This window comes from Pan paniscus, chromosome 7, assembly GCF_029289425.2.
Source record: "Pan paniscus chromosome 7, NHGRI_mPanPan1-v2.0_pri, whole genome shotgun sequence".
In the NCBI taxonomy this organism is placed as follows: domain Eukaryota; kingdom Metazoa; phylum Chordata; class Mammalia; order Primates; family Hominidae; genus Pan; species Pan paniscus.
Genome location: NC_073256.2, coordinates 56416510 through 56431890, shown reverse-complemented (window position 1 = coordinate 56431890; position 15381 = coordinate 56416510). Strand labels below are relative to the sequence as shown.

The 15381-nt window shown below is 45.5% G+C and overlaps 1 protein-coding gene across 2 annotated transcripts in view; it reads left to right on the top strand.

Moving 5' to 3' along the window:
- The window catches only part of RAB11FIP1 (RAB11 family interacting protein 1), a 38956-nt gene extending 28728 nt beyond the window's left edge, over window positions 1-10228 (top strand). For both annotated transcript variants that reach the window (XM_034965943.3, XM_034965945.3), the window contains 2 exons: window positions 344-452; window positions 7780-10228. In XM_034965943.3, coding sequence (XP_034821834.2) covers window positions 344-452; window positions 7780-7998 — 328 coding nt within the window. In that variant the 3' untranslated portion in view covers window positions 7999-10228. The remainder of the gene's footprint in view (window positions 1-343; window positions 453-7779) is intronic.
- Window positions 10229-15381: the final 5153 nt, after the last annotated feature.

Here is a 15381-nt window from a genome sequence, read left to right as displayed (position 1 = left end):
AGCCTCTGCAGAGTTTTACAGTGAATGCCTAGGCTCTAGTTGACTTCAAAAAATAAGAGACTGCCTTTAATGTTCTGATGTTTGTAACAAGACCAAGCGTCCCGTGAAGATATCAGGACATCTGGACAAGGACATGCTTTCCTGGCTTGCATGTGGCAGCCGTGTCCTGACTGCTTTTGTTTCCACAGGAACTGAGACATTGGAGTGCTTTGGCCCAGAGATGAGGGCAGCATATGACCCACCTGCCCCTTGTCTGGCTTACTGGCTGCCGTCTTTGCAGTGGGCAGTTGCTCAGTTTTGCCATGACCGGAGGGTCTAAAGATCCTTTTCCCCTTCTCTTTAGACTTCATCCTGTGAAGCCAATGAATGCAACGGCCACCAAGGTTGCTAACTGCAGCTTGGGAACTGCCACCATCATCAGTGAGAACTTGAACAATGAGGCCATGATGAAGGTATGTCCTCTGAGAAGCTGGTGTGTTCGTTAGGGATTGACAGAACACCCGTTTCCATAGTCACCATCGTATACCTCTCCCTGGGCAGCAGGTGGTGCCAGGAGCACTTAGTCATACATCTTGAGTCTTTGAGTAAACTTTGGAAGCCCCCAGACATTCCATTGGATAATTACTTTATTCCCTTATACTTGTTTAGTTATTGTTAATTTTTTTTTTTTTGTCTCAAGCAACATGATTGACACTGGCCCTTCTTTTTTAAAAAAATTATTTAAAAATTTTCCTTCTTAATAGAGATGGGGTCTTGCTATGTTGCCTAGGCTGGTCTTGAAATCCTGGGCTCAAGTGATCCTCCCACCTTGGCCTCCCAAAGTGCTGGGATTATAGGCGTGAGCCACCACACCCAGCCTGGCACTTCTTTTTAAGGAGAAGAAAATGTCACCCACAGTCTGGCCCATTCAGGTCAGGTATTTTCTTTTTCCCTCATGTTTCCTTTCCTTTGGCAAGAATGTAAAATTCTGATAATTGCAATCATTGCATAGATATACTTTTTTGGTAACATTATTTTGAAATAATTTCAAATGTTAAAAAAAAGTTGCAGGAACAGTACAAATAGCTCCTACAAACCCTTCCTCCCAGTTCTCTAGTGGTTAACATTTGACCACATTTGCCCATCAGGCTCATCCTCTCTGCTTCCTCTCCCCAACCTTCTCTCTTTCTGGATATACACACGCAGGTGTATGCCTAAATTTTTTTAAAAATCATTTGGAAGTAAGTTGTGTACCTCATGTTCCTTTTAACCCTAAATACTTAACTATGTAATTCCTAACAGTAAGGACATTTATTAAAATCAGGGAACTTTTTTTTTTTTTTGAGATGGCATCTCACTCTGTCACCCAGGCTGGAGTGCAGTGGTGCAATCTCGGCTCACTGCAACCTCCCCCTCCTGGGTTTAAGCGATTCTCCTGCCTCAGCCTCCCAAGTAGCTGGGACTATAGGTGCGCGCCACCACGCCCGGCTAATTTTTGTATTTTTAGTAGAGACAGGATTTTGCTATGTTGGCCACGCTCATCTCGAACTCCTGACCTCAGGTGATCCACCTGCCTTGGCCCCTCAAAGTGCTGGGATTACAGGGATGAGCCCCTGCGCCCGGCCTACCTCATGCTCCTTTTACCCCTAAATACTCCTAACAGTAAGGACATTCATCAAAATCAGGAATTTTTTTTTTTTTTTTGATACAGGATCTCACTCTGTTGCCCAAGCTGGAGTGGAGTGGCATGATCACGGCTCATCATAGCCTCGACCTCCTGGGCCCAATCAATCCTCTCACCTCAGCCTCCCAAGTAGCTGGGACTACAGGCGAGCACCACCATGCCCAGCTAATTTATGTATTTTTTGTAGAGATGGGGTTTCATCATGTTGCTCAGGCTGGTCTTGAACTCCTGGGCTCAAGTGATCCACCTGCTTTGGGCTCCCAAAGTGCTGGGATACAGGCGTGAGGCAAGATGCACAGCCTGTTTTCTGTTTTTCAGTATGAATTAATACTATAGTCAACAATTTCCTATATGGAATTTTTTCTTCTCCTTTAGATTTTTTCCTTAAGGTAAATTTCCAGGAAGTATCTTGCTCATTTGGAGGGTCTCTAAAAGTATGGGCTAATATTAAAAAACAACTCCCCACAAAACAAAACCAGCCTCCCAGATGAACTCTGCCTAGGATTGTCTTCATCCTGCTCTTTCTGGTTCTAGAATCTGAAGGATTTAGAATACTGCCTTGCTGCAAATCCCTGGTCTTCAACTCATTATCTGGACTAGAAGAGAATGATTTACTGAGGGATTGGTGACCTTTAGTGGGCAAGGATATATTGTATTTCAAATATGTAGAGAGGGACTTCCCAACTGACACTGGGAACTGCAGTCTATAGAAATAAACTTTGTTTTTATTTTAGTTCAGAGCAGCTAAAATTTCATTCCATCATATATTTTACAGTCCCATGGACTCTGGATATTGAATAGTTTTTTTTCTTTTTTTTTTTTTTGAGATGGAGTTTTGCTCTTATCGCCTAGGATGGAGTGCAATGGCGCCATCTTGGCTCACCGCAACCTCCACCTCCCGGGTTCAAGGGATTCTCCCACCTCAGCCTCCAGAGTAGCTGGTATTACAGGCACCCGCCACCATGCCTAGCTAATTTTTATATTTTTAGTAGAGACGGGGTTTTGCCATGTTAGCCAGGCTGGTCTTGAACTCCTGACCTCAGGTGATCCACCCGCCTCAGCCTCCAAAAGTGCTGGGATTACAGGCGTGAGCCACTGCGCCCAGCCTTGTTTTGTTTTTTAATGGAGATGGGGTCTTGCTCTGTTGCCTAGGCTGGCGGGCAATGGCTATTCACAGGTGCAATCATAGCTCATCGCAGCCTCGAACTCCTGGGCTCAAGTGATCGTCCTACCTCAGCCTCCCAAGTAGCCGGGACTACAGATGTGCCACCATGCTTGACTGAAAGTGTTTTTCAAGTGCTGGGTACTTGTTATTCCCTCTGGCTTCACTGCATGTCTACCAGTAAGAGCTGGGATAAAGGTTTACAGGAAGCTGGAGGTCCAAGTTTTTGGTAAAAGAAGAGAAGTAATCATAACTGATGATTGCTGAAAACAAGTCAGCATCTTCTTGCTGCCTTGCCCCACTTTTTTCTTCCTTCCTTCCTTCTTTCCTTCTTTCCCTCCCTCCCTTCCTTCCTTCCTTTTTTTTTTTCTTTTTTGATGGATTTTCGCTCTGGTTGATCAGGCTGGAGTGCAATGGTGCAATATCAGCTCACTGCAACCTCTACCTCCCAGGTTCAAGCAATTCTTATGCCTCAGCCTCCCAGGTAGCTGGGATTACAGGCATGCACCACCACACCCAGCTAATTTTTTTGTATTTTTAATAGAGACGGGGTTCTACCATGTTGGTCAGGCTGGTCTTGAACTCCTGACCTCAGGTGATCCACCCGCCTCGGCCTCCCAAAGTGTTGGGATTACAGGTGTGAGCCACTGCGCCTGGACCCCACTCTTTCTTTGTAGGACACATTGACAGGGCAGGTGGCAAGCATTGGTCTCAAAATTATCAGCCACAGCCAGAATTGTGTACCTACTACATTTCAGCCCTAGCCTAAAAATGTACAATATGTCAACCAGCTTGCCTGGCTTCTGTGTGTTGCAGATAGATGAGGCAGCACTTGTCTTCCTGGAATTAATGATATTTATCAGGAAATGGGATAAAAGGACAGCATAAAGGGACAGCAATGAAAATTGGAGTCATTCAGCAGCTTCCCATCCATCTTCCTTTTACTGTGGAATGCAGTGTGGCTCCAAAGAGAAACAAACACCTTGTTTCTGGGAAGTTAGCAAGACCTTTGTCTCCCATTTTATTTCCTCTTCAAAGCTCATTTAATTCAAGGGCTTATCTACTGGCCCTAAGAGAATAACTTAGCTCAAAACAAAGGCAACTGCTGCTTATTTTGCTCATGATTTGTAAGCCTGGCTGCCACCCCGCTGCCTGCCTGCAACACATCTCTTGGTTCTGGACCATGCCTAGTAAACATTCTGGGTAAATATGGGACGTTTCCTGGAGGCTCTGCAATTGGCCTGCCACATGCTAGATGCTTTGTGTTAAGGCACAAGACAGTATTTATAAAGATACCTACTCTTTGGAATGTTGCAAAGTAAGAGAGGTTTAAGGGAAAGAAATTGCATAGCTAAAGTTATGAAATGCTAGCTGGATCATTACTACAGTGTTTTTTTTTTCTTTTCTTGGTTGTTGTTTTAGCGCCTCCATCCTTTATAGATGATTTATAACTGGGAGAGTATTATTTACCCAGGTGGCTTTAACATTTCCGTTTTAAAATAGTAAAGCCAACTAGATCCAAAAATCATCTGTGATATGGAAAAAGTTGGATGTACATTTGAGTGTATGTCATTATCACAACTATGTAAAAGGAAAAGTCCAGGGTAAGAATCCTGGTGAGAAATACATGACAATGGGCACCATTCTTTCTTGCATTTGTGGGTATTTTCTCTGTGCTTCTTCTTCTTCTCCAAGGCCATTACTCACTTTTTATGATGCTGGCTTATTTATAATTTTTTTTTTTTTTTTAGATGGGGTCTCGCACTGTTGCCCATGCTGGAGTGCAGTGGCACGATCTTGGCTCACTGCAACCTCCGCCTCCCGAGTTCAAGCGATTCTCCTGCCTCAGCCTCCCGAGTAGCTGGGACTACAGGTGCCCGCCACCATGCCTGGATAATTTTTTGTATTTTTAGTAGAGAAGAGGTTTCACCATGTTGGCCAGGCTGGTCTCAAACTCCTGACCTCATGATCCGCCCACTTCAGCCTCCCAAAGTGCTGGGATTACAGATGTGAGCCACCATGCCTGGCCCTGTTTTATAATTTTTAAATATTGCAAAACTAGGCTCTTCTAATGATTTTAAAGTCCTTTATATCCTTTTTCCCTTTGAATTACAGAATCCAAATTAAATAGCTGTTTGACGGTTCGTATGAAGTACCTTAAGTGTGTACACATTTTCAATTCTAGGCATTTATCTTAAGGAAGTACTTAGAGATATGGCCAAAGATTTATGTTCATGCATTTTGATAAAAATGTTATATATAATTGTACAAATTGAAAACAACATAAATATCCAGCAATAGAGGAATAGTTAAAATATAATGAGATTTTAAGCATCCATTAGAAAAGCAAGTTTTGCTAAAATGTTATGATGGAAAAAATGCTTATTAAATAGTAAAAAGCTGTAAAACTATTATTTTGTATGAGGCTGACATTATAAAACATATCATCAAGAACCCCAGGAAGGCCGGGCTCAGTGGCTCATGCCTGTAATCCCAGCACTTTGGGAGGCTGAGGCAGGTGGATCACTTGAGGTCAGGAGTTCAAGACCAGCCTGGCCAACATGGTGGAACCCTGTCTCTACTAAAAATACAAAAATTAGCTGGATGTGGTGGCAGGTGCCTGTAATCCCAGCTGCTCGGGAGGCTGAGGCAGGAGAAGCACTTGAACCTGGGAGGCAGAGGTTGCAGTGAGCCGAGATCGTGTCACGGCACTCCAGCCTGGGTGTCGCAGTGAGAATCTGTCTCAAAAAAAGAAAAAAAAAAAGAATCCCAGGAAAAATAAAGAGACCCAAATGTTAGGTGTTGGAATTAATTATATGACACCCTACAGGTGTCAGCCTCTGCATCCCTCTCTCTTTCAAACTCCATGCAGAGTATCTTATGTATTGAGACTTTTAAAAAATAAATAAATAAGATCCTTATATGACAGAGATATAATCTAAAATCCCTTGAGGACGTATTCTTTGCCATTATTTACAAAGGTGACTCTTTTTTCTTGATATAAAATGTAAGGCTGGGTGTGGTGGCTCATGCCTGTAGTCGCAGCACTTTGGGAGGCCAAGGTGGGAGGATCACTTGAGCTTGGGTTTGAGACCAGTCCAGGCAACATAGAGAGATCCCGTCTCTATGGGGGAAAAAAAAAAAAAAAGGCATCAAGTACATTCACATTGTTGTGTAATCAATCGCTAGGGCTCTTTTCCAGACTTGCAACTTTTCAATGAAATATTGTTTTGGAAGTCACATCTACAGTGACTGAGGTCCAGAGGAGGTGTACTGTGAATGCATGCCTTCAAAGTTTTAAAAAACAAAGATTAGGGGAGAAGCAGGTTTTGGAAAAGCAGTCCAGTGTCTCACCTCTGAATGTGCAGCCTGTGTGGGGTTGAACCCGCTCTGTCTATGGAAACGTTGGTGTTGTGTGTCTAAGTTAGTACCGCCATCATCTTGCTTTTGTTCCTGGCCAGGATGGGAGGGCTGGGATCCCTCCTTTGACTTCTGGCTCGTGTCCAGGCAGTTTGCGTCACTGACTGAACTGGGGCTCCTATCATGTCACTGAGGAACTAGTGTTGATTCTTGGATAAGGTAGTCTCTTGGCCTTCCTGGTAGGCAGTGAAACCGTTAGACCCTCAGGGCGGTAAAGCTATTCCTGCCTCAGAGCTCTGCCAGCAAAATCATCTTGATTCTTTAAACATGTAAATCTCAGGCTACAGATTTCAGGAAAAGTCACTTTTTTTTCCTTACTGGGGACTTACACAGCATGTGACTTTTCATTTAAGCTTTACCTTACATCTCCTCCTGGTTCAAGCTGCTTGGGCTTGCAGGGGCCCCAGATCATAAATGCTGATAAAGCACAGTGACTCCGCAGGGTGTGTGCTCTCCTCGGGAGTGGAACACTCAGCTCTGGGACACGCCGCTGTGTACCCAAGGGCATGCCTAGACGGCCGCGGGTGAGGACGGGGCATGGTGGCACCTGGCTCTGACTCCGCATATTTCTCAAATATGAAGTGATGTGAAGTGGGGTCCCTGGGTGTCCTCTGCATCCACCTGCTCATTGAGTCCTTCTGAGCGCAGCTTTGGCAGGAGCAGACAGTCTGGGCTGGACCTCGACCTGCTGCCCTGGAAAGAAAGCCCTTGCCCCCTGCACTTGCTGTCACAGCTGTGTCTTCCTGGGCCCCCTCTGGCTTGGGAGTCATCTCCAGCTCTGCACTGGTGTTTGGTTGTGTGAGCTCCTAGTGTTCCCAAAGGAGTGAGCACTCATTTGGAGAACTGAGTCCTCCCATGATGGCACTGCTTAAAATCCAAACCCAGAGTCAAGTCCAGAGGTCCTCGACCTGTGAGGCAAGTATGGTTTTTACATTTTTAAAAGTTCATACAACAAAATAAAACAAAACAAACAGACCAAAAAACCAGGGAAGAACATGTTAACAAAGGCTGTCTGTGGCCCGCAAAGGCTCAAATATGTGCTATCTGGCCCTTTCCAGAAGACTTCATCAGTCAACAACCTGTTTTCACTGTAAATTGAAAACAGATTCCCTGGCTGGGCACGGTGGCTCACGCCTGTAATCCCAGCACTTTGGGAGGCTGAGGCAGGTGGATCACCTGGGGTCAGGAGTTCAAGACCAGCCTGGCCAACATGGTGAAACCTTGTGCCTACTAAAAAAATACAAAAATTAGTCAGGCATGGTGGTGCACGCCTATAGTCCTAGCTACTCAGGAGGCTGAGGTGGGAGAATCACTTGAACCCAGGAGGCGGAGGTTGCAGTGAGCTGAGATCGCGCCACTGCACTCCAGGCTGGGTGACAGAGTGAAACTCAGTCTCAAAAAGAAAGAAAGAAAATGGATTCCCAAGAGACCCAGATCACTAGTCACTTTTTCCTCCTTTGTACTTCTTTTAGGTTTTAGATTTCTGTGCTAATTTTATAACTCCTTTTTCCCGACTATTTCCCCCCCTCCAAAGAAATACAGCCCCTCGGACCCTGCATTTGCATATGCGCAGCTGACCCACGATGAGCTGATCCAGCTGGTCCTCAAACAGAAGGAAACGATAAGCAAGAAGGAGTTCCAGGTCCGCGAGCTGGAAGACTACATTGACAACCTGCTTGTCAGAGTCATGGAAGAAACCCCCAATATCCTCCGCATCCCGACTCAGGTTGGCAAAAAAGCAGGAAAGATGTAAATCAGCAGAAAAAAAACACCGAGACGTTTCTGTGACTTCACTTTCACCTGCTCCAGGGGTCAAGGACTTGCCTTGCCTGATAACCAGCCAGCAGGCTCCGAATCACCATCTCCCTCACATGTTATCCGGCAAGAGTGAATTCTACCAATGGAAGCCAGGTTAATGATTACAATTAATCTTTTACTGTACATTCCCAAGGCTTTAGTTTTAAATGCCACTGTGCCTTTAACAAGGTTGTAAATATTTTATGCCCACCAGAGATGTGGTCATAAGATCTGATCCTGAGCCAGAGATTCAGATGGCACAGAAAGTATTCATGTATTTTAACACTGGGGTTTTCTTTCTTTCATACTGAGATTTTTTTTCAGTATGTATCCTCCAGCTCTTAAAGCTTACCTGAGAAAGCTTTAAATGAGAAAAGGACCATGCGATTGGTGCTGTGTTACATACACATACTTTCTTGGCTTCTGAGTAGCTCAGGTGTGGCTTTTGGCTGCAGATGTTAAATTTTGATACCATGTAAACCTACCCAGCTTCTCAGACTTGGGTCTTGTTTTTTGATGGGAGCAGAGGTGTTTAGAGAAAGCCTCTGAGTGTGCCTTTCAGATTTTGAACAAGCGGCCTTTTCTAAACATCGACTTCTACTACTCTCTAGCCTTAAAATAACTTCTGCTTAGATCCAGGGCCCTTCTACTGGAGATAGGAAAAGTAGAATTCAGGAATTAAAAGAATTACTCTTTATTCAATTTGAGGAACTTGGTGAAAGCCCCTCCTCTTATGACAGCCAGGTTCCTGCTGTCTAGACCAGCCTATTCAGCGCTTTGCTAGGGGATCGGGTGGTCCACGCACTCGCTAATACAGTTCTCCAGGTGTGGAATGATGTCAATACGATTGCTTGGCCTTTTCCCCCTGTGCCTTTGCTCGGTGCTCTGGTTTCCTCAGCAACACTCCTTGTAAGGGGCAGAGACAGGGTCCACCAACTCCCCAAGATGAGGAAGCCCCTTCAGGCCAGGCGCGGTGGCTCACGCCTGTAATCCCAGCACTTTGCAAGGCCGAGGAGGGTGGATCACTTGAGGTCAGGAGTTCGAGACCAGCCTGACCAACATGGCGAAACCTCGTCTCTACTAAAAATACAAAAATTAGCTTGGCATGGTGGTGCGTGCCTGTAATCCCAGCTACTCGGGAGGCTGGGGCAGGAGAATTGCTTGAACTTGGGAGATGGAGGCTGCAGCGAGCCAAGATCGTGCCACTGCACTCCAGCCTGGGCAAGAGTTTTTTTAAGACTCTTAAAAAAAGAGCCTGGGCAATTTTTTTAAGACTCTGTCTTAAAAAAAACTAAAAAGAAAAAAAGAAGCCCCTTCACTCTACAGGGGACGGGAGACCATGGATTGGACCCCAAAGGGATTGAACTGCATCTGCATGTCTGTCCTTTGAACACTTTCTCTCCCTGCCCAAAAGGAAACCCAAATTATTTGTGGGATACTGGGGAAATTGTAGTGAAGGGCTTAATGTAGTTAATAAAAGTTAAAAGTCAGTAGAAAACAGGTGCCTCCGCCTTCAAATGGTTGCTTTTTTTCCATTTTCCCTCATGAATAGACTCACCAGCATTTTACCCCCTTGTTATAAAACTGTGCAGAGCAAGAAGATGATACTTATTTTTGAATTTGTATTTTTAAAACTAGATTTATAGACTTTTTTTTTTTTTTTAACTAGGGCACTTGCTTCCTTCTTAGCTAAAAGCACCAGTTGAGATTTTTCAGGTAATTTTGTTGTTACTCACTTAAGACTGGAATTAGAATGTTTCTGGTATTTCTCATTTTTTTCCCTGGCTATGATAGAATCTCATCTAATCTTGACATCTCTCCTAGGGGAAGAATATCACAGGCTAATAGCGTGGGCGGGGGTGAAGATGATAGCAGTTATTAAATCAGGAATCTCTTTTATGTATGTCCTTGTTACACTGAGGTTAAGAGACAAAATCATTGGCAGTGCAATCTCTTTCCAGGATTTCGTTTGCTGTGGCATTGGTTATATCAGAGCACTTTAATCTGAAGGATGATACTGTAACTTGATTTATCTAATTAGCTTTTAATTATCTACAGCTATTTTATTTTATTTAATTCTCTCCTACAGTACCGGGACCACTGTAAACTTCTCAGATGACTTGTATTTTTGTAGTGCTATGAAATTTATTTACATACTTATAAAGAAAACTGTATATTCACTTGAACTCTGAAAATGTACATGTATGGCTGGACGCGGTGGCTCACGCCTGTAATCCCAGCACTTTGGGAGGCTGAGGCGGGTGAATCACTTGATTGAGGTCAGGAGTTCGAGACCAGCCTGGCCAACATGGCAAAACCCCGTCTCTACTAAAAAATACAGAAATTAGCTGGGTGTGGTGGCAGACAGCTGTAATCTCAGCTGCTCGGGAGGCTGAGGCACAAGAATCGCTTGAGCCAGGGAGGCGGAGGTTGCAGTGAGCTGAGATCACATCATTGCACTCCAGCCTGGGCAACGGGCGAGACTCTGTCTCAAAAAAAAGAAAGAAAGAAAATGTACATGTATATATTTGTCCTGCATTATGTTTTTTACTTGATATAAATGTATTTTTACTGTGATAGTCCAAGTGCACTGGGGGGCAGGTGTGCTCTGTGTGGTTCTTCTTCCATTGGAGAGCTGGCGTAGAGATCTGCAGTGTTCACAAGGATGTTGGTTTGGAGATGTCTGCTGCTAGGACCTGGGGTGTGTGACTCAGTCCATATGAGAGGGACATCTGGGTGGAGGAGTAAATTCCTGTGCTCTGAAATGCCACTTGGTAGCTCTGGACAATGAAGGACAATTGACTCGAGGGTGCCTGGCTTCTGCTGCTGCTGGGAAAAAATTCAGTTTATAGCATTCCTGCACCTCCCAAAGTAGATAACCTGGAGGTCATCCAGTTAACAACTGTCCCTGAGGACTCAGTTTTGGGGGAGGGGTTATCTGGGAGAAGCTTTAGCCTGTTCTGAGCCATTAGGAGACATTAGTGAATTGGAGCACTGGAGAATCCTACAAATGGACTATGTCTCAGAAGAGCTGGGACCTCCTTCCAGCTGCTGCAGATGCTGACAGGCCCTGGGAGGCTGCTGTGCTCTGGAGAAGCTGGAGCAGCTCATTTCTTGGCCTAGCCTGGCTGCCTCAGAAAGAGCAGTCAGGACTTGAGGGAAGCATCAAATTCTATACCCATAAACTGCAGTTGGAAGTCAGCTTTTTGAAATGTCCAGCCTTTGCCCAATTGTTTCAGATCATCTCATTCCTCAGGCTTTGGCAGGTATCCTGCCCTCCATCTTATTCCAGTGTGTTCACCTCATCAAGGCAGCAGAGTGGATGAAGGAGTAAGTCTGCCCTTTGCCATACTGAACAGCTGTGGACCCCGATTGGTGAGGGCTCTGCATATGCCTGTATGAAGGAGATACAGGTGTGTGTGCACATGCTGGTATGAAGAAGATACAGGCATGTGCTTCTCAGTTTTGCTAACAGTGGGAGCTCAACGGGGCAGAGGGAGGAAGGTCCATGATGCTCAGCCACATACTGTAGAGAGAGGCAATTTAATGTTAAATGACGCACCATCCTCCCTCCCACCCTTCTTCCAGTCAACTTTTTTTCTTTTTCTAGAACTACTAATTATCTCTCATGGCTGAAAAATTAATTGCCTTAGGTGGAGAACTTAATTCCTAGTATCCACCAAACTTAACTCCGTATCTCCATATGGTGTCTCCATATCTACTGTGTGAGCTACTTAACTGACACCCTCTTCCTCCAACTGAAGGATCGCCCAACGTTTTTGGATTATAGAATTATTATTTCCTGCTTTCTTTCTTTGGGACTTTTGAATTTCTTTGGTTTCGTTTTTAAGAAGTAACCCAACATTTCCTACAACACTAAATAAAATGGTACTTACCTTTCAAAGATTTGTGTCTGTAGTTTGGTATGGGTGCAATAAAAATTTATTTTGTCTTCCTGGAAAACCTCTCTTGGTGGGGGTGGGGGGATGACCAGTGTTTCTCATCCCATGAGGGTCTCTCACTGGGATTTCTGTTGCTGCCATCTTGCCTGGTTCCCAGGAGTCCCAAGGCCCTTTTTCTCAAAGAGGACGGACATGTCTGGTCCCTTCGGATGCACCCTTCATCTTGGCCTGAGGGACCATGGCACTGGCCAGAGAAACTGAGTTGGAACGTGCTGCCCCCTTTTCCTTTGCAGCCGGTACCCTTGGCTGAGCATTTGGACAGGGTCTTTCCTCAGTTCCCACCCCCACCACACACACAGGTTCCCACAGAGTGATGTCTTCACTTTGGGGGCATGAGTTGAATTCAGGCTGGGCTCAACTGCCCCATCTGGGAACCAGGTCCTTGTTCAGTTGACTTAGTTGGTCCATGTGTGAATAGAGGGTATTAGGGATGCACAGGAGTCTCCTGGAGTTCATCTCTCCAAACCCCAGGCCTTTCCCAAGGAGGTGAGAGGTGTGCCTGCCCCGCGAGCGGTGCACGTGGTCCACACTCCAAGGTCCCAGACCTCTTGGAATGGAAGCGATACTTTTGCTCTTAGAGATGAGTCACATTGTAGAGAGACAGAGGCAGGCGGTGCCTGTGAGACTCCTGGGCTGGGATGGGGGAGCTTCCCTGAAGGCCTCCCTGGTTTTGGTGGAGAGGCCTGGTGATTCCAAGTGGACATTGACTGCCATGTGTAGTGACATGAAGACACTTAATAAATTTTATTTTATTTATTAAATCTCTTAATAAAACAACCCTCTAAATGGAAGGTCTTCAAGGAAGGAAAGTTTAATTACACAAATGACCCCAACTTTTCTCTCCCAGATTTATTCCCCTTGCTTTGGAGTTCTGTTTGGTTCCTGCTATTACCACCAAACCCAGCCCTCAGGGCCAGGCTATTATATTTTTCAAATTCCAGCCCAAGGAGGGAGACACAACCATCTTTTCTTTTGAGTCCCCTTAGCCCAGCAGCTAGTAATGGAAAGCTTTAAAAAAAAAAAAAAAACCAGGCCTGGCACAGTGACTCACTCCTGTAATCCCAGCACTTTGGGAGGCCGAGGCGGATGGATCACCGGAGGTCAGGAGTTCAAGACCAGCCTGGCCAACATGGTGAAACCCCGTCTCTACTAAAAATACAAAAATTAGCCGGGCATGGTGGTGGATGACTGTAATCCCAGCTACTTGGGAGGCTGAGGCAGGAGAATTGCTTTAACCCAGGAGGCAGAGCTTGCAGTGAGCCAAGATCATGCCATTGCACGCCAGCCTGGGTGACAGAGCAAGACTCTGTCTCAAAAAAAGAAAACAAAAAAACAAGAAAATAAGGGAAATAATTATAGGATATATGAACAACATAAAAGGTGAACTTTCCCAAATCCAGAATTCTGAGTCGAAGTCAAGCCCCAAAGGTCTAGAGGCACCCAGTCACTCGGCTAGGTGGCCCCAGTTGTTCTTAGGTGACCTGAGTTCCCTTGTGCTCCATTCTGGAGGAGCAATAGACGCTGTTCCCCTCCTCCACTCCCCTGTCTGCTCACTTACTCTAGATTTTTCTTTTTTTGAGATGAAGTCTCACTCTTGTCGCCCAGGCTGGTGTGTAATGTTGCAATCTCAGCTCACTGCAACCCCTGCCTCCCAGGTTCAAGCGATTCTCCTGCCTCAGCCTCCTGAGTGGCTGGAATTACAGGCACCCGCCACCATGCCTGGCTAATTTTTCCATTTTTAGTAGAGATGGGGTTTCACCATGTTGGCCAGGTTTGTCTCTGAGGCCAGCTTGACCTCAGGCAATCCACCCGCCTCCGCCTCCCAAAGTGCTGGGATTACAAGCATGAGCCACCGCTCCCAGCCCTCACTCCAGATTTTTCTAAGTAACAGCATAACATGTTTGTTCTTGGAAAAGAAAAAAGTCCTAATTTCCTCACTACCAAGAGGTAACCACTGTAGTTTTGACTTGTCTCAGGATTTTTCCTCTCATGTAAATAGCCACACTTTACAAGGAAGATAGGATCACACCGTCTGTACTGTTTTGAACGTATCTCCACGACTTGGTAGCTGGCAGCTATGTGTGTTCTGCGACAAGGACTGATAGGATTCCCAGGAGAAACTTTCCTGGCTAACAATTCCCTTTGGCAAAAAAAAAAAAAAAAAAAAAAAAGCTGCAGCAGTCACAAAGATAATCTAGGTCCCTTCCGGCCCAGGTTATAATCGTAGCCACCTGTGGACCAAAGTGGGGACTTGCCGGGGACACCCTGCCCACTCCCAACCAGGAAAACAGTCACTTACTGGGCGTGGTTACCATTCTTTACTGGGGCCAGTGGTCAGCACGACAGCCGCCATTAGCCCTTGGACCCAATCTCTCAACACAGGCAGCTTGCCCCTGGGCTGCTCTGCGGGTGTCAGCTTTTGGGCCCTGCAGTTTTCCCCTACTGGGACGTCATGAACTATCACTTCTGACTCGAAACTGGCTTCCTTGAGCCCTTTGAGGGCAGGGTTTCCCAATGCCAAAAAGCCTCCTAAGGGGATATGTCCTTACTCCGCCTTTTGACTTTCTATTACTTTACACAGAAACCTGTGTCTTGAGCCTGGGAAAGAATCGCCTTGGGGACATGATATGGCTCTCACAGAGTTGAGAATAAGCTGCCTCTGTCCTTATGGACTGCTCACTTCAGGCTAAACCTTGACTGCAAAAGGAAGGCCTGCTTCTTGAAGCACTGAGGTGTACTATTTTTAATAATTCTCATTCAGGTCAATGTCTCCATCGTGCAGCTGGGCAAACAGACCCAGAGAGGCAGCAGCACTCTCATTTGCCTAAGTCACACTGTGAGTTGTTAAGAGAGGATTCGATCTTATAACCTGTCTGACTTGCAGGCCTAGAACAGGGGTCAGCAAACTACAGCCTGCCTCCTGTTTTTGTACAGCCTTTTCAAGTCAAGAATGGTTTTTACATTTTTTTTTTTTTAATGCTTCAAAAAAAGTCAGCTGGGTGCAGAGGCTCACGCCTGTAATCCCAGCACTTCGGAAGCTGAGGCACAATACTGTGAGCCCAGGAGTTTGAGTCCAGCCTGGGCAACATAGTGAGACCGCCCCCCACCACCATCTCTACAAAATAGAGAATAAAAAATGAATAAGTTGGGCATGGTGCACATCTATAGTCCCAGCTTCTTGGGAGGCCAAGTAGGGAGGACTGCATGAGCCCAGGAGTTTAAGGCTGCAGGGAGCCTGGGTGACAGAGTAAGACCCTGTCTCCAAAAAATAAAGAAAACAACCAAAACAACAGTATTTCATGACACATACAAATTATATGGAGGGCTGGGTGCAGTGGCTCACATGTGCAATTCCAACACTTTGGGAGGTTGAGGTG